We start from the raw sequence: 23,327 nt of genomic DNA, 5'->3' as shown, positions 1-23,327 counted from the left end.
TGTATTGATGATACAGTGATACATTTCATTTGTCCTTTTTTTGCCAAGCGTGTTGCATGGCTCCAAGGATGGCAGTGTCAAATGTACTTTGGTGATCGCCTGACCAGGGGCGTTAGTAGGATTCAAAGAAGGGGGGATGGGGGGGGGGATTGGCAAGGGGAGTGGCATGCTTGGGTACGTTTGTGCCCGCATTTTTTTGGGGGGCCTTGGATATCCATTGATTCCAACAGTTCATAGATTTGGTTCAATCAGAAAGTGATGTTGCTCTAGAGTTTTGACATAATCATTTGGAGATTATCACTGAGATAAAGATGAACTAGTTCAGTGTCAAATATACCATTCAATGGAAACAAATATTCTAATAATATACTAATGCTAAGAATAGAAAGATGTTGATAGTCATTTCTTGTATTTCGAATTCGCTCCTTCACACTCTGGCTCGCTGGAGACAGTTTCTAAGTTTCCCTTTCATTTTCCTCAAGTAAACCGAAATATAAGCAGGTAACAATCGTTAATAACTACCGACAGCCACATTCTGTAACTACCTGGACTTACAGTTAAAGCCCCCCTAAAATAGGCCTAACACTGCCCTGCGCATTACCTTTCCTCTTGCACCACTACCAAGTTTACATTTTGGTCTTTTTGTAAAATGTCCTAGCAACATGCCTTGAAATTCACAACAAATATTATTGGTGCCCAGAGGGTGAATATTAATATTGTTGGTTACCCCCTGATTTTGTTGACGTTTTCACGTAGAAATTCGAATATCTGCAAAATCTAGTTGACACACAATCTGGTACAGTCATTCATGGTTCCCAGACAATGAATCCTCATCGTTTTATGATCCCTTGACTTTTCCTGTAGTGGTTTTGAGAGAAATGTCTTGACAGCTGTTGTAAGACTTGAATGAAAGTAATAGGAATTGATGTGCCCCTCAGAATTATTGATCTCAACCTTGGTGAATCTCTTTCATCTAATTAAATTGAGTTTATTTTTTATAAAGCCCAATATCACAAATTTGCCTCAGCGGGCTTTACAATCTGTACACATACGACATCCCTGACCTTTGACCTCACATCAGATCAGAAAACCCTCAAGAAATAGAAAAAACACTTTCAGGGGGAAAAAGTGAAGAACCTTCAGGAGAGCAACAGAGGAGGATCCCTCTCCAGGATGGACAGAACAATAGATGTCATGTGACCAGAAGGAATCATTACAGAGTTACATAAACAAATTCAATGAATATGACAGAATGAATGGTTTGTGGTAGGCATGGTTCACGATCCAGAAAGGGCCATCGTAAAAATTAAAATGGTCATAAGTTAAACACCAAAAAGCTGCCAAACTAAAGAAATTCCCTTCAGCCTCCGCTGTAGATGTATGAACAGCCTTTTAGAGCGATCGGTGTGGCTATAGTGTATCAGTCTTGATGGGGGTATCACATTTGGGTGGACACACATGAAGTTCGGCAAAATCAATCATACGTTCACTCCTCACAACAGAGATGTCTGTCCAAAGATGCAGCACCAACACATGTTGAGTGTCGATGGCATTCAAAGTGGCTGCGGTTGGATACCCTTCCCCCCTTAAATCTACGGTACACCTGTAAAAGGAGAGCAAGCGAAAACTGTCCTCAAGCCACAGACGAGTAATTACTAAGGATGAATGCGGAGTAGACCTTTGTTCAGACTGATATTTTCACCAGATAACTGAAAAGGCTAATGAGCTGCAGTGTCAACAGAAGGTACGGGCCAATACAACTTTTAATTTGACACTTCCATCATCCATCAAGGGTAGAGAGACAAAGAGCGTCTGAACCGCCTTGAGGCTCCTGGGTGACTGCTTCTTTTCGCTGTGTTCCAAAACAGCAGCAGCCATGTAATGTGGAGTAGCTGCTCCTGCTCAGCGGGCTTGAAACAAATGGGTTATTTAGAGAATACTTCATTTGCACTGGTGGAGAAAGGGCAGAAAGGAAATGAGAACCCCTTGACGGTTCAGCATCGAATGTATTTAATTAGCCAATTCACTCGATGCTTTGCCGCCTCGCTGGGCACAATACTTCTTTGCATTTTTTAAAAGTAATTGTCACTCGCCGTGTCAGAATTCAGCAGATCCAGGCATGCAGTCGGGGGCAGGATACAATTGTTCCTGCGTCTCTACTAAGATTGAGTAAAAATACACACAAGCACATATTATGCTGCCTTATTGCTGGCCATGAAGTAGAGGTGTGGGCATCGTAAACTCCAGCAGTGATTCCGGATCAGTAACGGGTCACTTTGCTTTACTCAACCCACTGAGCTCTGCAGGCTGGCTAACAACGTCAAAATGGTCTCATCTTGATTTACAGGAAAAGCCAAAGCTTTCAAATGTCCCACATCCCAAAATATATATTAAACATATATATATATATATGTACATATAATATATATATAGATTTATATATATAAATATAAATACTACTGTGCAAAAGTTTGGGTTTACCCTGCAGACAATTTCGTGTTTTCCATGAAAACTCACTTTTATTTATCAACAAGTTTAGAAATAATGATTTTTATTTTAAATATTCATTTAATTCTTTAAACTCAAAGGAAGGCCAGTTTTATATCTTCTCTCACCAACATAACTGTTTTCAGCTGTGCTAACAGAGGGGTTTTCTAACCCTCCGTTAGTCTTATAAGGCGATGAGCAAACACAATGTACCATTAGATCACTGGAATGGGCCTCCATACAGCGATGTAGAGATGTCATTAAAAAACAGACATATACATATATATATAGAAGGAAACATGTACCTATAGAAAAACATAACTTGATTCAAGATAGTGAGTTAGGAGTGCTGAGGTTGTACAATGGTGTGCTGAGCTAAATGCTAATGTCACCAGCTAACTTGCTACAATGTTCCATTCATGTTTGCCTCCTTAGTTTAGAAACAATCGGTAATTAACACTTACCACAAAGTAAAGCTGAAGGGAATGTCTTTTGTTATTGTGAGTATTTGATTTACAATTAAACTAAAATCTCATCAAAATTCATCTGGTGGGGAACATGAACGTGTGGACAATTCAGGGTGAAGCGTCTCGCTCAAGGACGCATCGACTCGGGCCGTGAGCGGGGATCGAACCCCCGATCCTGTGATTGAAAGACAGACCTGCTACCCACTGACCCAGTCGGCAAAAATAACAAAAACAGAAAAGTGTGTGGATCAGACCGTCAATCATCGGCACACAAATAAACCCAAAACGAGACAAAAATCCCGTAGCTTTCACAAGCTGCAATTACAGTGGAGCGGAGGATGGACTGCTGCGCCCCGGGCCTGAAGTGCCTCGATAATAAGCTTTCACCAAGAGCCAACTCAAGAACAATGTCCCACGTATCAACGGGCAGCTCCGGAGGATGGAGGACAAAGAAGAGAGAGGCAGAAGTGATTCTTTCAAAAACACAACAGTTTAATCGAGAACTGTAAGAACAATACAAAATAAAGGACGGGACGAACATAGGGCGTACGGATGCTCTTCAACCACCGTGACGCATGCTGGCACAATCAAACACGAGGATAAACGATGAGAAACGACTAAAAACCAGAAGCGGCGCTCTGGTCCATGAATAACATCGTTGACGGCTTCCAGTTCCACATTTCCTGGATGTGCTTTAACATCTCGCAGCGACCTGTTGCAACAGGAATCTGCTCTCGGCTGATGAACATGTTGACGGCGGCAAACCAGAAACCTCCGCTCGATTAAAGAAACGCTCGCCGAGTTTTTATGACCCCGCACTGTGCGGGACGTCGTCTCGACTCGTACGGGAAGACGGGACGTGTTCGCAAGGGTCCCCTCGTTAGCCGTCCCAGGTCTTCGCGAATTCTTCGAGAGGGCCGAGTGGAGGCTTGACCTCCGGGCGTCGGCCCTGTGACCTCACAGTCTCAGGTACGCCACCTGTGGACAAGAGGGGAAACGTTTAGACCATGTTAAGATCTGTGTGTTGGCGCCGCTTGAGACACACACTTCTAAAAATAGAAGCACTTTCTCTTTGTACTGTACAATGGGGATTTTACATCTCCCCCCCCCCCCCAAGCACAGATGTACTGGATCTCGACGCTCTGCCGATCGGCACAGAAACACATCATCTGCAATTATCTGTCTTCAAGCAACAAAAACACCTCAGGTGGTCAAGATTTAATCAACTTCAAAAACACACATGCAGATAAACGGCGCGTATAAAACTCCCCAGCCCCGCTCTCCCGTCTCCCATCTGCTGTTCCTGGGCGTCTGCCGGCGCTCCACTGAGGGGCTGTACATGGGGATGATGGATGAGGGCGCTTGCCCCACTCAAGGCCCCGGCTCCTCCATCCCCATGCCAGCGCCTGCTCACCACTCGAGCGCATTAATGCTAATTCATACAAATGATGACAAAACGGCAACCGGAGGTGCAGTCGGGAGTCTCTGAACGACGAGGGGATGCAGTGGGATGAGATGCCAGAGCAATGGGAATCTCGATGGAAGAGAGAAGCCGGCTTTCGAATGGGGGGGGGGGGGGGGGGGGGTAAAGAGGGTATTGTGTTCTTCCGCCTGTGGCTAACGTCAGAGCTGTGGCTGCACTAGGAAGCCCACAACGTGTGAATCTATCAAACTGGAGTAGATCCGGTGTCGGTTGGATTTGGAAACACTTGAATTGGCTTATCGGCACTGAAAGAAAAGGTCCACAGATAAAGAAAACACAGTTGCAAAAACTAATGGTGGTTTTCACAAAAGTTGTTGCCAGTGTTTTGCCGTGGATAAGAGAGGTGAGCAGCCAGGGGGAACCGGAGTCTTTCACAAAGAACCGGGCTGGATTAAGAACCGCTATGTTGGTCTGGCTGGGTCCACTGGAACGCGAGGCAGTATGTGAAAAGCTTGCTAACGTTAACAGATAAACAATTCAGTTTATTATATATAGTCCAATATCACAAATTAGTAATTACCCTCAGAGGGCTTTACAATCTGTACACATACGACATCCCTGACCTTTGACCTCACATCGGATCAGAAACAACTCCCAAGAAATCGAAAAAAATCTTTCAGGGGGGAAAAAAAGTGAAGAATCCTTCAGGAGAGCAACAGAGGAGGATCCCTCTCCAGGATGGACAGGAGCAATATATAAACACAATCACCCATTAAGGTGTCGAGATAAACCCACAACAGTGTTCCACCTGCCGAGTACATTTTATTGGTTTTTAGGAATACAAGACACCACTTAAGAAAACAACAACAAGGTTCTCAGTTAGTTTCTAATAAACCGCGTGCCGGAGACAACGACACGAGGAAGAAGTCTTTGAGCGACCGCTTTGAGGCTCGGGGTCAGGGACCGTTGGCAAAAAAACCTCAAAACTTGGCGAGCAGCATGAAGAATGAAGGATGCACAGAAAGAGGAGAGGAAGAGGAGAAGGTGACAAAAGAAACGTGTTGCAGCTGCTGCACTAAACGGGAGAGCACTTCACAAAGACACCGGAGACGGACGACGACATGTTCACTGACATCCACGATGATGCATTTCTATTATCCACTCTATTATCGTCATATATATATATATATACATACATATATATATATACACACACTCTACAAATCGACACTTCACCAAAACACCCTAAACTTTTGTAATATTGACACAACAAAAGAATCTACCAACTCCAATGGGCTGACTGCATAACAAACATCTCCACCTAAACCAGTTGTCCTGCAACAACGTGAAGCCGTGGGTTGCCGGCGTGTGGAAAACCATGCAGCGAGGTAGCATAGAAGTTAGAAAGTTATCTACAAATATTACATTGCATTACATGACATAACATGTCATTTAGCAGACGCTTTTATCCAAAGCAACTTACAATAAGTGCATTTCTACCGAGAGTACAAACTAAGAACAACAAGAATACAGAAAGTAACATTTCTTCAAGATAGTCGAACTCCAAAAGTACCATAATAAGAGCCATTTAAGTGCTAATCTGTGTTTTAATCCAGATATAGTCGGAAAAAATGTGTTTTTAGTTTCCGGCGGAAGCTGTCGAGACTTCCTGCCGTCCTGATGTCAGTGGGGAGCTCGTTCCACCAATCAGGAGCCAGGACAGCAAACAGGCTGGATTTCGAGTGATTAGCTCGAGGTGCAGGAGTCACAAGTCGGTTGGCTGTTGCCGAGCGGAGCGATCGTGCCGGGGTGTACGGTGTGACCATCTCCCGGATGTAGACGGGGCCCGATCCGTTCAGAGCACGGTACGCCAGAACCAGTGTGTTGAAGCGGATAACCAGTGGAGAGAGCGGAGGAGCGGAGTGGTGTATATTGCAGGGATAGTTGGAAAAGTGCACCCACAACCACTGCTGCATCAAAACTTCTTACACTGAAGATCTAATTTAACAAACATCCGGCATCACTCCCAGTACTAGCCTCGCTTATATTGCCGAGAGGAGACATCCTGATGTCAACACTGACTAAGAACTAATTTCCCTGCTCAGCTATTGGTCCGTGGGCGATGAATCGAGACGCGTGCGCCTCGGGGAAAGCCATTTATTCCGACAAAGTGGGGAGCTGTGCGGACTGCAGGAGGACGGAGCGTGATCGATGTACGGCTCCTCGGTCCCTCGGTGGGAAACGTTGGAGCAGCTCTTGGATCCGTTTCTGTCAAATCTACATGGCTTCTCTGTGGGAGTGAGGAGGAGATTAACGAGGTGCGGGGAGGTGGTGTCTGTTCCCGAGCTAAAGAGTGACACACGGAGCTTGAGCCACTTTACACCCCATTACGCTGGCAGGCCCGGGGGGAGGGGAGAGAGACAACAGGAGACATTCCACATGCAGAATAATAACAGGCCGGGTCATGGTGCAGGCTTTGATCTACTCACAGGGTGGAAATTACCAAGAATAACACACACACACACACATATACAGACACACACACACACACACACACGTTGTGTTTGTGCAGTTATAGACGGGTTGGGCTGTCGGGAGTTGGTACTCTTGTATCGAGCTAATGAAGTGTGAGCAGTCCCAGAGTTCCACCTTTAACTTTATAAAGATTTGAGGTTCTTCGACCAGTCGGGTTGACATATATATCCAATTCTATTTCATTCAGTTGATTTTATATAGCCCAAAATCCCAAATTTGCCTCAGAGGGCTTTACACCGTGTACACATACGACATCCCTGACCTTTGGCCTCACATCGGCTCAGGAACAACTCCCAAGAGACAGCAAAAAAAAAACTTTCAGGAGGGGAAAAAAGGGAAGAAACCTTCTTATAGCAGTGGTCTTTTAAAAACAACCTTTTTCATCGCAGACATTCTGGCATCACAGCAGGTGTAATTAACAACCACGACGACTGCGTGCCATTCAGGTGAGCCGGCTCCAGGTGGAACCCGTCTCCACGGCAGACATTCTGACTGGTCGCAGTCACGGCGGCTCCGTTCCAGTAAAGTGTCCCAGTCAGACATGACAGTGTGGCCGCGAGCTAGCAGGCACGACACCAGGAGCCCGACACTGAGGAGGCGAAGTGGAAGTGGAGCCGTCCCTAATTAATCATCGCAGAACTGTACACACACACAAACACACACACACTGTGCTACATTGGCATCTCCCGGGCTCGCATCCTGTTAATGAGGACGAGGTAATGACGGCGCAGGATGTTCAAGTGTTCCAGTGAGCTCGCTCGTCTGGATGCAATATTGTTGGTTTTAATTACACCTGTGCTCATACACAGCCATGACACAATATCAACATGAAGGAAGGCCACTTTGGTGATCTGATAAAGCACAGCTCCACTTCAAATTGGAGGAGAGGTCTTTCAAAAAGAAGTGATTTTGAATTGTTGGGTGAAATATGTTAAATCTGTGGGGGGGGGGGGGTGTTGCCTTCCCTAATGGATTCCGCTGCACGGATCTTTCCATCTGGAGATGCCGTCACAGCGAGGACGTTGGTGGGTAACATTGTTATAGCAGCTAATTTAAAAAAACGTTGACCCTCGAGCGCGGACACAATACGGAATTTTCCCTTCGCTCACGTGGGCCTTCAAAAAAGGCAAACGGTAGGAAAACCACATTTTCCCAGCAGCCTTCTCTACGCCTCTTTCCTCACTCATCCGAATCTTCCAGGCCCCACTGCACGCTGGTCCTCTGCTTCTAAACACGCTGAAACACAATCGGCGTTTCTCAATTCAAAGTACACGAGTACAGACTTGTGTTCTTTTGGAGTCTGAGGGAGGACGGGAGAACGGGAGAACGGTCTTTCTGCGATTGGAACAGCAGCTGACTTGATGACGTCACCACATCAGCTGTTCTTGCTCCTGATTTTACTCTAATTATTCACTGTAAATTATTTTTTACAGTCAAATAAACAAAACATCCTAAAATTACATTCTGTGACTCAACAACAGTAGTATTTATAAAAAGTCAACTGTCAGTTTATTTTCTCCTCCGCTATTGTTTCCGGTTACTCGTGAAATGCATTCTGGGATATCTGCTGGCCAGAGTACGCACAAGTCTCCTCTGATGCATCCTCCGGAAAGTGGGAGGATCAAGTCACATCCGGGCGTTTTGACCGTGCTTTGCGAGAAGCGAACTTTGAATTGGAACATGTACTCGGGCTGCGACTGATGACGAGACACGAGTCACGAGGACACAAGTAGAGGAAAGTACGCACAAGTACGCATATTGAGAAACGCCGAGTGTCTTAAACAGACTCATGCGCTGTCTGACCATCAGGTAACTCGAGCTGGCGCTGTGATCACATCCCCGTCCTGTCCTCACTCGCCTCGAGAGCCTCGGCTATCAGGAAGTGTTCAAGTGTGTCCATGTATCACACTCCACTTCGCTGCTTCCGCCACCAGACAGACTCCGTGTCCCGTGTCTCTCGATCTGTAGCGGTTCAGCAGAGCCTCATTTCTCCCCGCCCCCCTCAGTCCGTCGTTTCCTCTGAAAAGAACACTATTTACCCATCGCACCAGTGTGTGAGCCGAGCCACCGCTCGTCTCCCACAGGGCTGAGAGCAACAAAAACATGGCGAGTAGTTTAAGGCGTGTGGCTCAATACGTTGAGAACATGAGAGGAGCCTCCTGGGCGTGAAATTATACGAATGGCATTCTGGTGAGGCCTCTATTCCTAATTCAACTTCCTGTAAGGGGACTGTGGGTTTCTTCTATGCATAGGAAGAAGGATATTTGGTAATATCATCTATTGTCGCTGCAGACTGTGTCTCTGCTCTCCACTCTCACTCCTCAGTCCCTACTGGTTCTTTATGGGGACAGATGCACACACAGATTGGTAATCAGCCCAGCTGAGGCCAATCAGCCACCAGCTGAGGCCAATTAGACACATTCCCCGAACCACACCCCCGCTCCACCCACTCGGCAGCCGAGCATAAACACACCCCACTGCCACAGTGACATGGTGCTGAATGTCTGTTTTGGTATTGGATGACATGGTGATCGTGAAACACTAGTCTCTCTGAGCTCAAGCGACACGAGTTCAGGAAGTCGGCTTCTCATTCATTGTTGTGAACCAAAAACCTTCTGGAACTACGGCCCGACCTCACAGCTGCTACTTTATGTTTTTTCTCACGGCACGTGTACTTTACAATAAAAAGGTGTCAGATTTACACCTGGGAATCTGAAATGGGGATACGATTTCTGAAGCGTCTACTTTCTGAGGCTGAAGCTGCCACCGGCAAAAACAAGAAGGAGGAAAAGTCTGCACCTTCACGAGATGAGGATCCATGAAGAAGATATGCAGATACAAAAAAAGGAGCCGCGCTGTTCTTAGAGCACGGAGCTGGATCTCGTATTAACATTTAAAGTATGATAAGGAAGATGTCAAAATTGAGACCACCATTCCCTTTGATGTGTCATCTTCAAAACAGAATGATTGTGTCTTTGTTATTAATGTGACGGCTTGCCACCCGTCTCGGCTCACAACAAAAGCTCCGTTTGTCATTATTTCAGCTCTCGTACCTATTTTTGCAGATGGAAAGCCGGTTGACGTGGTGGGAGTTCGCTGCTACACTTTCTGAGCGCGAAGCGCAGGATAAAGACGCTAATTACCCATCGGCGTGTTTAAAAAGGGGGGGGCTGGCTGAATGGAGTTGTCAGCAAAGTTAACACGCCTCTCATTTTCCAGTCAGAGGGCTTTCCTCGACACCGAGAGCTAAAGATACGCATTCTGCACAATTACAAGTAGAGAGGCTGGAAAACGGGGCTGACAAAAAGTAAAACCTGACATTTTATCCACATAATCCCCCCCCAACCCCCCACCCCCGAGCGAAGCCGTTAACTGAAAAGCTCTGGATCATGAGATGAATTAAGGCGGGATGAAAGCACAAGTCGAGCTGAGTCACGGACAAACGGGGAGCGGTAAGTCAGTGAGATGGGCGATCGCTGTCGGCTCAAAGAGTCCCTGCTGCTGTTCGCAAAACACTCAGCATCCCTCTGCTTACATAACTCAGAATCAAGGTACGGGTTGTTAAAATATATTTTTCAACAGTCAAAGAAAAATGCGCCATCAACATCACCGCCTCACCTCGTAGGACCTCATGCAGCGCATAGAGGCAGGAAGTGTCGCGTGGCTGTCATCGATCACCTGCAGCAGCTCCTCGCACACGTTCAGCGGCAGCACCAAGGGATGTCCCACGGCATTGGCCTCCCAGCTCGCCACAATGCTGAAGACACACACACACACACACACAATAAGCAGGAGTGATTCATAGTGACCGCCACAGCATTACAAAACCAAGACGGTGCCCGGAATAGCTGCTGGAAATCCCACGTCGACGTGTTCGCCCGGATGCTTTAATTAAGCAGTTTTTAAACTTGATAACTGGGGATACAGAAAAGTAGATTGATGGTTTGTGTGTGTGTGTGTGATGTGTTTGTGCGAGAGATGGGAAGAGGAGAGGACAGGACAGAAGGGAGCGGAGGAAGATTGATGCTCTGTCGGTCTGTGGTGCCGGTTCAGCTTGTTCGGGCGACGTTTGGCCATCTGTGCCGCTCCTGAGAGGAAATTGTCCTCAAGTTCTAGCGCGTCTATTTAAAGGCGTCCCGCAGAGGAAACACTCTCTTGCTGGAGCTATGTTTGTTTACATGCATGGGAAAACTCCTATGAGCCACTCTCAAAGAACATCTGAAAAGGGTTTGTTCACACAGCAAATCTAATTCCTTCTTTGTGCATGGAAAAATGCACAATGTTGGATGCACAATGCACTTCTATGTTCATGTCATCCTCAGGGAGGTTTGATTGCTCAGGATGAATTCTGTCGAAAAAGGAGTCGGCCGTACAACTTCCATTAGACTCAATGGAAGTGTGAGCAACACCAGCATTTTAGCTTGGCAAGACCTCAGAGAATAAAACTTAAATTAAAAAGCAGTCTAAATTTAGAACATATCTATGATTGAGGGATTGTCTCCACACAGCTCTCAACATGGCGGCGGCTGAGCGGTTGGCTAGCTAACGGAGCTAGAAGCACGTACAGTGCAAACAAAGCAACAGCTAACGGTGTTAACCTGCTTCAATCTGCTCATACATTTCTACTACACAATATCTTGACGTAGAAAATTGTCGTTGGCCGCATTAATAATCATACTAATACTCTGAATTTCGAATTTAGCACCTTTAAACAAAGTAATTGTCCGATATTAGCGCATTGCAGACACGTTGCTGTCAGCATTTGGCTTAAATGACAAGAAATTACAGAACAGAACTGTTACAGACGTAGTTTAGAAACAGTGCCACCATTACTCAGTTTGTCCACTAGAGGGCACCGCCGAGTTTATTTTTCCGTCGGCTCAGGGCACATCGCACGATTCTGCCTGAAATATCGACAGTCGAAGAAGAGACGTCTCCGTTCTCTATTCTAGCTCAGGTTTAAAATCCCCTCGGCAGCAGGAAATAATTTGCATAATAAGTAAAGAGTTATGACAAACAGACGTGCTCCGGTCCAGAGGTCCTGTCGAGCGACGTCTCTCTTGGCAACACACACACACACACACACACACACACACACACACACACACACACACACACACACACACACACACACACACACACACACACACACACACACACACACACACACACACACACACACACACACACACACACACACACACACACACACACACCTCAGGTGAATCAGTTCCCTCCGTATCCTACAGTTCATCATGTCAGTGTGCAGACAAGCCTCTCTCCTTTCATGCAAGTTTCACCACTAATTAGCCATTCTCCGCCAGCGGGCTTGTCAAAACGGTCAAAACAACAAATCGTCTCTGTTCCGTCTTCACGCCACGCGGCTGCAGGGTAATGGAGGAAGAGGAGGAGGGGGAGGGGAAACGGCGAGTGCTGATTCAGTTGAAAATAGTGAGGGTGGAAGGCTCCTCCAGTGGGGTGCTGCCGTCCTGAACACATCCACCTCCACCTCCACCTCTCTAAGCGAGGCACACGGAGCCTCGCGCCCGTCACAACAACCCCCCCTCCCCCCCCCCCCCATAGCACAACAAACACGATTATGGCTTATGCAACCGAAAACATGGAACACGATGAACACCTTTGATGGCAATCTCATTTGGGGGGGGGGGGGGAGGAAAAAAATACCAGACAATTACGTCGGAGTGGGGACCCTTAGTGTTGCGAGGCCCGCGAAACAAAAGTGTCTTAAATCCGTTCGCCAACAAGAGTATTCTTTCATCCCTTGCGGTTCGAGACAGGTGGTGATTGAGAGGGTGCGCGCCGGAAAGATGAAAGGATACGATTAAGAAGAGGAAGACAAAGATTGGAAAGGGGGGGGGGGCTGGGTGGAGGGTGCACCCGCTTACTCTGTCTGCTGGGGGCCCGTGTCGGAGGAGGAGGCGTAGAGGACTTTCAGGGCTCTGGCAGCTCGGAGGGGCTCTTCGTCCCCGACGCACGACTCCGGGACCGACGCCATCACGGAGTCGCTGTTCAGCAGCCAGACCTGCAGGGGGCGCCGACGGGGTCACGTCACACCGGCTGGGAGGGTGTGGCCCTCTCCTCAGCCGGCACGCTCACCTTTAAACTAACGTTTACCCTTAGAACTTCTCTGCACCGAGAAGGTTAGCCAGCACGCCGTTGTTTCTGAGCCCGCTTTGTTTTCTTCCGCCCAAACAGTGCTGAGGAAATCAGCGGGGGCTCGAGTCACGACTCCCTCTCACCGGCGCTGCTCACAGAGGAGCCAGGAGCCCCGACGGGCTCAGAGAAACAACGCCGCCTTCAGTCGAGCTCCGCCGATATGACGCGGGTTACTTTCACATTTGATATTCATTATAGAATATAAAAGTCAGTCAATTCCGTGTAATAATATTGTTATTGCGACCTTTAAAAAAAAAAAGTCCTACAAGGAATACGAAGGGCAACGTAGAACAAATATCACCTGCCAGCATCGTGATAACAACATTGTAATTATTGTAGAGTAGATCCAACACAGAACACACTTTTACTCTCCGTCAACGTTGCTCTCCAGAGCCACTTGTTGCTGATTTTAAAGAAGCCAAAAGGCAGTACGCTCAACCAAAAACCTTCCATCCGCTTCTTCATGCCGCGGGGAGGACACCATATTTCCCCTTGTCCCACTAATCAACAACCCCGAGTGGTCTATTTTTGACTTCTCTGATGAGGCTGGTTCTTACCAATAAGAAGGCTTTCCCATCAGGGGTCTGGACGGAGAAGTGGAAGGTGCTCAGGGAGCTGGACAGGCCCAACAGCCGGGCGGCTACCGTCTGCTCCACGAAGAGAGACCTGTCCCACGAGAGACAACGTGCATTCCTTTAATGCGATGGCACTTTACAGATGTCATATTAACGTCTTGGTCATGCACTCACAGTAAAACTAGAATGGAGGTATTGATCACTTTTTTGACAAGATGACATATAAGCCCAGAACTAATTATCAAAATAGTACCGCAAGTCAAACACTTGCAGCAAATTGTTAATAGTTCATGTACGGAAACTTTAAAAAAGGCAAAATGGTTCTCAAAAGAATGTTGGAGGAAGAATAAAAACATGTGTCTGTGCATAATGTATAAATATTCAAACTTTGACTGTTGCAATATTAAAAGCATTTCACTCTGAAGCCTGAATTGAAAAAGGCCTGAACACAGCGTTGATACGCGACGCCCACTTTTCATCTATTTCCCTATAAAACAATGTGCTTTATGAGCCTAATTGTCACCACGGGATAAAAACCCGCCTGTTGAGTGAAGCTTCGAGCTCTCGGTCTCCCACAGCAGGCTCCACCACCACCTGCGTGATGTACAGTTTCAGAGTCTCTGGAAGGCACAAAAGAAGAAAAAAAACTATCGTAAGCCCAAAAAAAAAGAAAGAAAAAGAAAAGAGGATTATGATTTTAATGCACGGAGCGACTTCTACCTGGAGCAACAGCCTCGCCCAGCACCAACGAACAGCTCTTACAGGAAATGAGTGTCAGTCGGCGGCAGGTTTTCTGTAGAAACACAAGTAACAGAACCTGAAAATCAATGAGGATACACACAGATCTTTCACTTTAACCAGGATGGGAGTGAGAGAGAGAGAGAGAGAGAGAGATAGATACACAGCATGCAGTGTTTCATTTGTTATTGCCTCTCTTCCCATTTTTCTCACTCTGTCACGCAAAGAGCGCCATCCCAGAATGACTAATGACAGAGTAGGGAGATCAATCCTCGTGCGCAGAGTGCTGTGTGATATGAATAGATTGTTTTATCGAAAAAACTAACTGGAATTCACCATTTAGAGCGTCCCCCACCACTGCAGCGCGAGAAGATGATTTTTATTGATATAATTCTGACAGTCTGGAACCCAACCATCGTGACCGTTCATTCACCCAGACTTATTTGCGTCTCAAACATCCTTTTACAGCGTTCCCAGGAATTCAGAATCTTTGTCACATCGTCCCCTCCCAGAATAAAAAAGAAAAAAAAGAGCCCTCTGCACCTTTGAATCGGGACTCTCCTCCGACTCATCCGGGCTCTCCTCCTGCGTGAGAGTCTCTGCACAGCTGGCATCTCTGGCCAGCAGGAGGAAGGTGTCACCCACCAGGCAGTCCTCGGCTCCGGGGAGGAGCTTCTTGACGAAGGGATCGGGGTGGCAACACCAGTCGTCCACGATGGCGTTCCAGTTGCCGTTGGGAAGAGGAAGGACTCGCTTAAACTCTCTGACGAAGAGAAACAACAACAACAAAACAATTGTGGGTCTTTCATTTGCATCAGGGAACCACGTTGCTTCACTTATGAAGACGCAACATTAGCATTCCTTTAAATGCTAAGTTTCCAAGTTGGAGTTGAAATGTTTACTCCCCGTCTTGGTCTAAAATGCTCCACTGAGTTCACCAGCTCGTCGCAAACTTTGGTTAGTGCCAAGCAGATGTTTAGTCTTGTTTTTTGTCTTACTTTGTTTAACAGGAAACAACTGCATGCCACGGCTGAAGCGGCACACTGAAGAGTTTAGACTCATTCATCTGTGGTGTCGTCGTCATTTGAGCCATAGTTGGTATAAAAATACTGATGGGAGCAGCTTTAAGTAAACATTAAATGTCTGCCTTCGAATAAAGCTCTTAGTGTTAACCACATTGTACCAGTATGCCATGTTGTAAAAAGAACAAACTTCAGAGTATTTTGTGATGGTTGCAGTCAGCGTCGGAAATACACGAGGGCAAAGGGAAAAACTGACCCTGAGAAAAATAATTTTGCCCTTGATATCACGAGGGGCAGAAAATGACCCATAATGTCAACTAATAGTTGTGATAATTTAATAGCGTTTTGTTTTTGTTCTTTGATGCGTGTGTCTTATCTGTACTCCCTGTACTAGGTAGGTACACACAAAAAATCAATATATATAATTTTGAATTATATATTTTTTTAAAGAAATAAGTTATAATTGTTAATATAATATAATAAATAACCATAAATAAATAAGTATACAACTGAATATCTCAGATTTTTTGTTTTTTGTTCAACAAATCCAAGAAAACACTTTGAATCAGTAAAATACTGGCCGGTAGTCTTATTATTGCCATTTGTATGCCAATTGCTCATATATTGTAAGCCTAAATAAGTATATTTATTATTTTTGAACAAAGGTTAAATGTTATCTCATAAGTTTCAAAAGGTGCCCCTAATTTATTTTTTGAATGCCCCTGGATTTCAGTCAGTGGGGGCACAAATTGCCCGCTAAAAAATGTGTACATTTCCTACCCTGGTTGCAGTCAATGGTCGTATGATCTCCTCTGATCAGCCACATCATGGAGCATATGCATACAAAAACATAATGAGGCATAATGTTGTCGAAAATGTTTACTTTTAAGCTCCGAGCACTTCTTCTCACATTATTACTTCGCGGAGCAAAGAATAATAATAAAAGTTGAGGAACTGTTATTGTGTTACTGCTGAGAAACTTTTGCCAGAGGCCAAGAGTCTCTTTAATGCCGCTATTGCAATTTTCCGCATGTCACATTGCTGACCGGAGAAAGCTACAGGCCGAGGGTGAGAGGAACAATACTTCTGTCCGCCGGAACCACCTCAAGGTGAGAGAAACAATTGGGTTTTTTAAATTGGTAGCGCGGACCTTGACGTCACGCTGACTCTAAACCGGTCAGGGTGACGACTGTGGACTCGCCGCCATCCATCAATGTTCCTTTCCCTGGACTCATCACTTCAAACCGCTGGGTCACACCATCAGTAAACACTTCCTCGCGGAGGAGGCGGTGTACATAAAAAAAACACATTTCCACCACCCTGGTCCTCCTGCTCCTCACCTGTCCTCCAGCAGCCTGGTCATGCAGCCCTGGCAGTGGAAGCAATACGTCTCTTTGGCCCGGAGCGTCTCCACGGCAGGAGCCTCTGTGGAGCGCCAAAGGAAGAGGAGCAAGTAAATGAGCTGCATTTGGTGAGGGTGTGGTAACATTGTACCACGTACAAAGCACGGGGGGGCGAAGGTGGCTCGGACCGGAAGTGGACAATCAGCCCTTATATTGATTGGATTTGACTACGAGGGTTCATACACATGTTGACCAATGGATTTCCAGGACTTTTTCACATTTAAACTAAATGTCCATGACCAAAGGTTTTGTGAAATCTCGATGTATACATGAAAAAGTAGTATATAAACTAACAATGGGAATTCCAAAGCATACAGTATAACCTTAAATGACACAAATGAATGAGACAATAGTTTGATGAAAAGAATAAACATGTATGTCTTTTCAGTTACGGTGCGTTCACTTGCAGCGTGAAAAATTTGCGCTGCAAGAATGAAGAGCGTATTCAGGCTTATATTTTGAGCGTCATTCTTTTAAGAGCATATAATAATTATTTAAAACTCAGCGTGAATGAACATATGAATATAATAAATTACCATGACTTTTAGCCTGGAAATAACCATTTTAAAATTCCTTGACTTTTCCTGGTTTTCCTCTGATTTAATGACATGAGATCAAAAACTCGGAAAAATGGATTATTCTCATGACTGATAATCAGTTGCTCGGGGGGCCGTTGGGGATCCCGAGAGCAAAATTGACACCTTCACAGTCTCGGATGATGAAGTGACTCAATCCAATTAAATTCTAAATAGAAATCAAGCTCTAAATAGCTGGCAAAAGACTTTGTTCTCGCCTTGGCACTGAGGAGGGAGGTGGCAGGTGTCTGGGACGCGTCCCCGCGGACATTACCTTCGTCCGGGTGTCGCGAGACGCCGATGCGCAGTCGGAAATGCAGCTCCTCGTCACTGAACTCTCCCGCGGGCGTCGGGACGCAGGAGCCCTGCTCGTAGTTGACTCCCGCCGGCAGAGTCAGGACCAGCTCCCCTCTGGGAGTCTTGACGTGGAGCGAGGACTCCCCAGCGGACACGACCACATCCGCTGGACTGCTGGCCACGTCTTTCCTGGGAGGGCAGATGCAAGCAGACGGCGGTTAAAAGAAAAGAAAAGAGGAGCATAGAGGAAACAGAACAGAAGACCTTGTTTTTCTTGCCAAGAAGAGGAAGAAGACCCGTCGCAGAGGCCCGAGGCTTCTTGAACTCTCCGGTTCCATTCATCTTCCGTTCCATAGATTTATTTTTCTCGTGTGCGTGCCAAGAAATAAACGCATGCCTTGCCAACGATTAGATGAGATGATCAATAGCTCTCATATCTGTAAAAATGCTAAATTAGTGCGCTTCAATGTGTGAGCGTTACCGTTGACGAGTCTGATTGTGTTATCTTCAGACGGATTCAGGCGACGAGCTGCTTGTCTGAGAGCGATAGCGGCCTTTTCATCTAACTCTGGGAAAGAGCAGATTTTCCAGAATATCAAACGATCCTTGAAGACTTCAGGAAACGTTAGGTCTAGAGATCGCACGAGCGTTAACGCATAATTACCTCTCGAACGAAGGAGGCTGGAGAATTTCCTGTTCTTGATACTTAATGCTTCAGAAGTGAACAACAAGCCAATGTCCCAAAAGCTTGGCAACGTCAAACTATACACATGTGGATTCCGGGAGATATGCAATTAGTCACGGTCTCAATACGCTGATTAATAACTCAGCCATCGATGTGGAGCTTTGACTGAACAGTTGGCAAAAGCCCTTTACCCAACTACAGAAAGGTGGAGGAGTATCCCGGCCTCCCATCCTCTCTTCAGAAAGTCGGAGCCCCTCTGGCATCTAAAATCCTTCATCCCAAGTCCCATCATCACTCTTAACTCAACACACTGGCAGAAGATTTAAGGCACACTCTCTTACTTTAACCATTTAAATGGGTGATGTGATCTTGTGTGCGTTTGTCTTTATTTGGTCGTTTTGTTGTTTGGTGAGCCAAAGAAATATTCCCACCCTGGCAGTCAATAAATATATATTAATATCTAGTCTTAATAATCACTTGTTCCCCCCTCTGTCAAGTAGTCTGTGTGGAGATATTATAATATGAAGGCAACAGACTGTTCCACGGTTCTCTGTTAATCTCAATAGCCCCATCTAGTGACGGTGAAGGTGTACTACACCCACATTCAGAGAGATTCTTCTGACCCTGACCTTTGCTTCTGAATCATTTAAATGTAGTTAATCAATTGATATTATGAACACAAATCTTCATTGAAACAGTAGTTGTATATTTACGAGGTGCTTTACTACTTTATTAGTACGAACTCATGCATACAGAAGCAGTCAATCAGTTACGCAAGTACCAATATAACGCCACAAAATACTACACTTCTGGTAAAAGTCCTGAATTCAAAATCTAATTCCAAAGTATGAAAACTCAATATGCAGAATTGCCTTTGCCAGAGTTGAAGGGTCACTATTATACATGCAGATGTATTTTTTTAATGTAGTGTATCAAGGTGGAGGAAATGTAAGAACTAAATAATCTGTAGTCTAATCAATTCCAACATAAAATATATACAGTGCTGTAACTGTTGCTAAACATAGTGATACAAAAGGTGCAATAGTTGCATTTGAAATGCAAGAGATGTATAAAGTATAATTTAATAGAGATACTGAATTCATACCTGCAAACTCATGAGGGGTGAAAAAGGTGACAACGGGGTGGGGGTCCTCTGCTCTGACTAAGTCAGTGCCCACAAACCCTTCTAATAAGAATATAATAGATGTTTGTATATATATATATAATATATATATGGCCGCCACACCTTGAAATATTCAGTAATATTTATTTTGCATGGGCCCAGGTGTGAATAGGAGCGAGGCCCATTCAGAGAAATCTCTACGGCCCACTTGAGCGACAATCACAGGTTAACAAGTCTCACGTTACACTATTTTACAAATCAAGTAACTTCCTGAATTGTGTGCACTTGAACACTTTTTAATTTCTAAATTATTTTAGAAATTAATTCCTTTTGTTCCTTATTTGATCCAATCACCAATAATATATAATAAACCTTCCCACCCACCCTGTCTGTGATATCCCATCAGAGGCCCCCACCCCGGGAAGTGGCTGAATGGAGAAGGGGTGGGGGGGTTTCTGTAAGATTCACACACTGAATTCCTGCTGGAAATCACTTCTATATACACTCTGGTTCGGTGCTCCGTGACGTCACTAGCGACGTCACAGAACCAGAGTACAGACATGTCATGTGACCACGTTTCCATGGTGACGGACAAGGTCACGGAGATCGAAGGCACTGACAAGTGACTTCCACCAGGAAACCTGTTTAAACTTTATATGCATGTACACGTTGTGTATGTATATATGTACTTATGTGTGTGCATACTACTGTTTATAACAGCTGTTATAAACAGTAGTATGCACACACATCATGTTTAATCTGGACCAGTGAGTGCTGCACAGGGTAGAGTATAGTTACGAGGATATATGTTGATCCGTAGTCTCGAATATAAAACATAAGAGACGTGAGACAGCACAAAGTGTTGTTGTTGTATCGCAACTTAATCTGAGTCGATCAGTTTCCCAGCTGACAGCGGTGGGCGAGCTGGGTGTAAACAACGGGCTACATGCTTCATTACACACTGTATGAAGAGTAAACTGGTCTCACATCGACTTGACGTCAGATAACGACGTATAACATAAATATCAGACTGACAACAAGAGCATTTTGTCAAGTATTTATTGAAGTTAGTAGTATATTGAACAGGCATCAGCAGAGTCACCTACTTTGTCCTCGCTCCGTGTCCTCGGCGTCTCAACTACAGCCTCCTGAACAGGTATCACATTTTACAGCAAAGTCCTCCGTGTTTAGTCTTTAAAACATTAGCGTTACATCAAAAGAACGTGACAGAGAGGCTAAGCGATGGAAATGTGCATTTCCTAGTTAGTCGAGACGGGTCCTGAGAGGCAACTCGAGGCCACACCTACGGCACATCTGCCTCATGCACGCGTACCAAAACCAGTTAATTCAAAAACCAGTTAATCCCGCACACCGGTCTACTACTAACTTCAATAAGTACTTGACAGAATGCTCTTGTTGTCAGTCTGATATTTATGTTATACGTCGTTATCTGACGTCAAATCGATGTGAGACCAGTTTACTCTTCATACAGTGTGTAATGAAGCATGTAGCCCGTTGTTTACACCCAGCTCGCCCACCGCTGTGAGCTGGGAAACTGATCGACTCAGATTAAGTTGTGATACCACAACAAGACTTTGTGCTGTCTTCACATCTCTTATGTTTTATATTCGAGACTACGGATCAACATATATCCAGATTAAACATGACTGTTACCTGTTGTTTTGTTACGATAAGGACACACATAACTACACACAGGAGTGAGCGTGTCTTTTGACACATGACAGGGGAGCAGCTCCAGCCTTCATTTAGGATTTCGACGGCATTAACGAAACGTTTTCCACCTTCATGACTAACATATCACTTGTTCACTGGTGATAAAAAAATATCTAAACCGACAATACAAAAATAATATAAACACGGATTTCTCAAAGAATCGAACAGCCGACTTGTGCACCTGCTGTTCTGTTCGTTGCTTGTGAACTACCATTGAGCTATAGGGTATTTCACCCGATTACCCGATTTACATTACAATGTACTTTACAATACCAACAACTGACTTTGAGCAAATTAAGTAAGTAATATAGTAACTTTGGAAGACATTAATATTTATATAATATATTCTAACACCGATTGCCTTTTCTTCTAACATCATAGACCCACCTAACTCAAATACGTGATTGCATAGGCAACAGCCGCATTGTGCATTCAAGTTGATGCGACAATAGGAAACGCAGTTACTGATTATCACTATGAGTGATTTATCTATTCATCTAAAACTTAAACTGACTGTAATCAACCCATATTCCTCTATAGCTCAATGGTAGTTGGGATGCAAGTTAGGAGGCCCTGTGGTCGCAGATGATCGCAGGTTCGATTCTTGGCGTTAATCTTAATCCATTTTTTAATTTTTTGTATCGCCAGTGAACAAGTGATATGTTCGTCATGAAGGTGGAAAACGTTTCGTTAATGCCGTCGAAATCCTAAATGAAGGCTGGAGCAAGCTGCTCACCCGTCATGTGTCAAAAGACACGCTCACTCCTGTGTGTAGTTATGTGTGTGCTTATCGTAACAAAACAACAGGTAACAGTCATGTTTAATCTGGACAGTGAGTGCTGCACAGGGTAGAGTATAGTTACGAGGATATATGTTGATCCGTAGTCTCGAATATAAAACATAAGAGATGTGAAGACAGCACACAGTCTTGTTGTGGTATCACAACTTAATCTGAGTCGATCAGTTTCCCAGCTCACAGCGGTGGGCGAGCTGGGTGTAAACAACGGGCTACATGCTTCATTACACACTGTATGAAGAGTAAACTGGTCTCACATCGACTTGACGTCAGATAACGACGTATAACATAAATATCAAACTGACAACAAGAGCATTTTGTCAATTATTTATTGAAGTTAGTCGTATATTGAACAGGCACCAGCAGAGTCACCTACTTTGTCCTCGCTCCGTGTCCTCGGCGTCTCAACTACAGCCTCCTGAACAGGTATCACATTTTACAGCAAAGTCATCCGTGTTTAGTCTTTAAAACATTAGCGTTACATAAAAAGAACGTGACAGAGAGGCTAAGCGATGGAAATGTGCTTTTCCTAGTTAGTCAGACGGGTCCTGAGAGGCAACTCGAGGCCACTCCTACGGCACATCTGCCTCATGCACGCGTACCAAAACCAGTTAATTCAAAAACCAGTTAATACCGCACACCGGCAAGTAACGTTTCACTAACGTTACTCATAATATATTTCTTGGAAAACTAGAAAAGCAACCCTAACCCTAAAGCAGCTGTTGAGCTCGCGAGCTTTCTATCAGACATAATGAATTAACTTACCCGACAATAAGCAGTCCAGTCTCCAGTCTTTTTCTCAGCTCTAAGAAGACTCCAACTCCATGTGTTTTAGCTGGCTTTGCCACATCTGCCATTTTCGCAACGCAATATTTTGAAGTTATTAATAAAAAAGAATCACGCACTAATCAAAACTCAGTATAGCTGTGAGACTCTGCCGCATAGCATCCAAAAGACGACAAATCTGCTTCAGCTAGCTCGTGGTATCCAGAGGCTGGTAACGCTGCTCGTCTGCAGCGTGACTATGACGCCGACATCAAGTACACTACGGTAAGAGAGAAGCATCCGGTCAGACATTTCAAAATAAAAGAAAGTTAACTAACTAGCGTTCTTCGAGTAGTGGTAGATATTTAGCATTTTGATATTGCATGCTACGCTGTCCCTGCAGTATGTGGTGGAGAGGGGGGTCCGGGTATGTATATGGACAATAATGACTTCAGTGTACTCCTCTCCATCACCTGTTCCGGATAGTTCTCTTTGCAGCCAATGATGGAGCCGGACCAGTTTAGT

General features: G+C 45.1%; 1 protein-coding gene across 1 annotated transcript; it reads right to left on the bottom strand.

Annotated features, from left to right (window-relative positions):
* Positions 1–3,422: 3,422 nt before the first annotated feature.
* On the bottom strand, positions 3,423–23,048 carry ube3d (ubiquitin protein ligase E3D). Its single transcript, XM_056406018.1, has 10 exons — positions 22,803–23,048; positions 17,677–17,888; positions 16,765–16,849; positions 14,946–15,165; positions 14,385–14,457; positions 14,206–14,284; positions 13,647–13,755; positions 12,819–12,955; positions 10,531–10,669; positions 3,423–3,932 (listed from the first exon to the last, which is right to left on the bottom strand). The coding sequence occupies exons 1-10, from the start codon at positions 22,892–22,894 to the stop codon at positions 3,912–3,914; spliced, it is 1,167 nt and encodes a 388-aa protein (XP_056261993.1). The 5' UTR covers positions 22,895–23,048; the 3' UTR covers positions 3,423–3,911.
* Positions 23,049–23,327: the final 279 nt, after the last annotated feature.

The sequence above is a fragment of the Pseudoliparis swirei genome, chromosome 22 (assembly GCF_029220125.1).
Source record: "Pseudoliparis swirei isolate HS2019 ecotype Mariana Trench chromosome 22, NWPU_hadal_v1, whole genome shotgun sequence".
Taxonomy (NCBI): Eukaryota; Metazoa; Chordata; class Actinopteri; order Perciformes; family Liparidae; genus Pseudoliparis; species Pseudoliparis swirei.
Note: the sequence above shows the minus strand (reverse complement) of the source record. Positions and strands in the feature narration are given on the sequence as shown.

What these genes read in the sequence shown, in the direction of transcription:
- ube3d (XM_056406018.1), bottom strand. Translation starts at nt 22,894, where the DNA reads ATGGCAGATGTGGCAAAGCCAGCTAAAACACATGGAGTTGGAGTCTTC. An exon ending in ACTGGACTGCTTATTGTCGG is followed by an intron (nt 17,889 to 22,802) that starts GTAAGTTAATTC and finishes CTGCCCTCCCAG; the next exon opens with GAAAGACGTGGCCAGCAGTC. An exon ending in GGGCGAGGCTGTTGCTCCAG is followed by an intron (nt 14,285 to 14,384) that starts GTAGAAGTCGCT and finishes TGTGCCTTCCAG; the next exon opens with AGACTCTGAAACTGTACATC.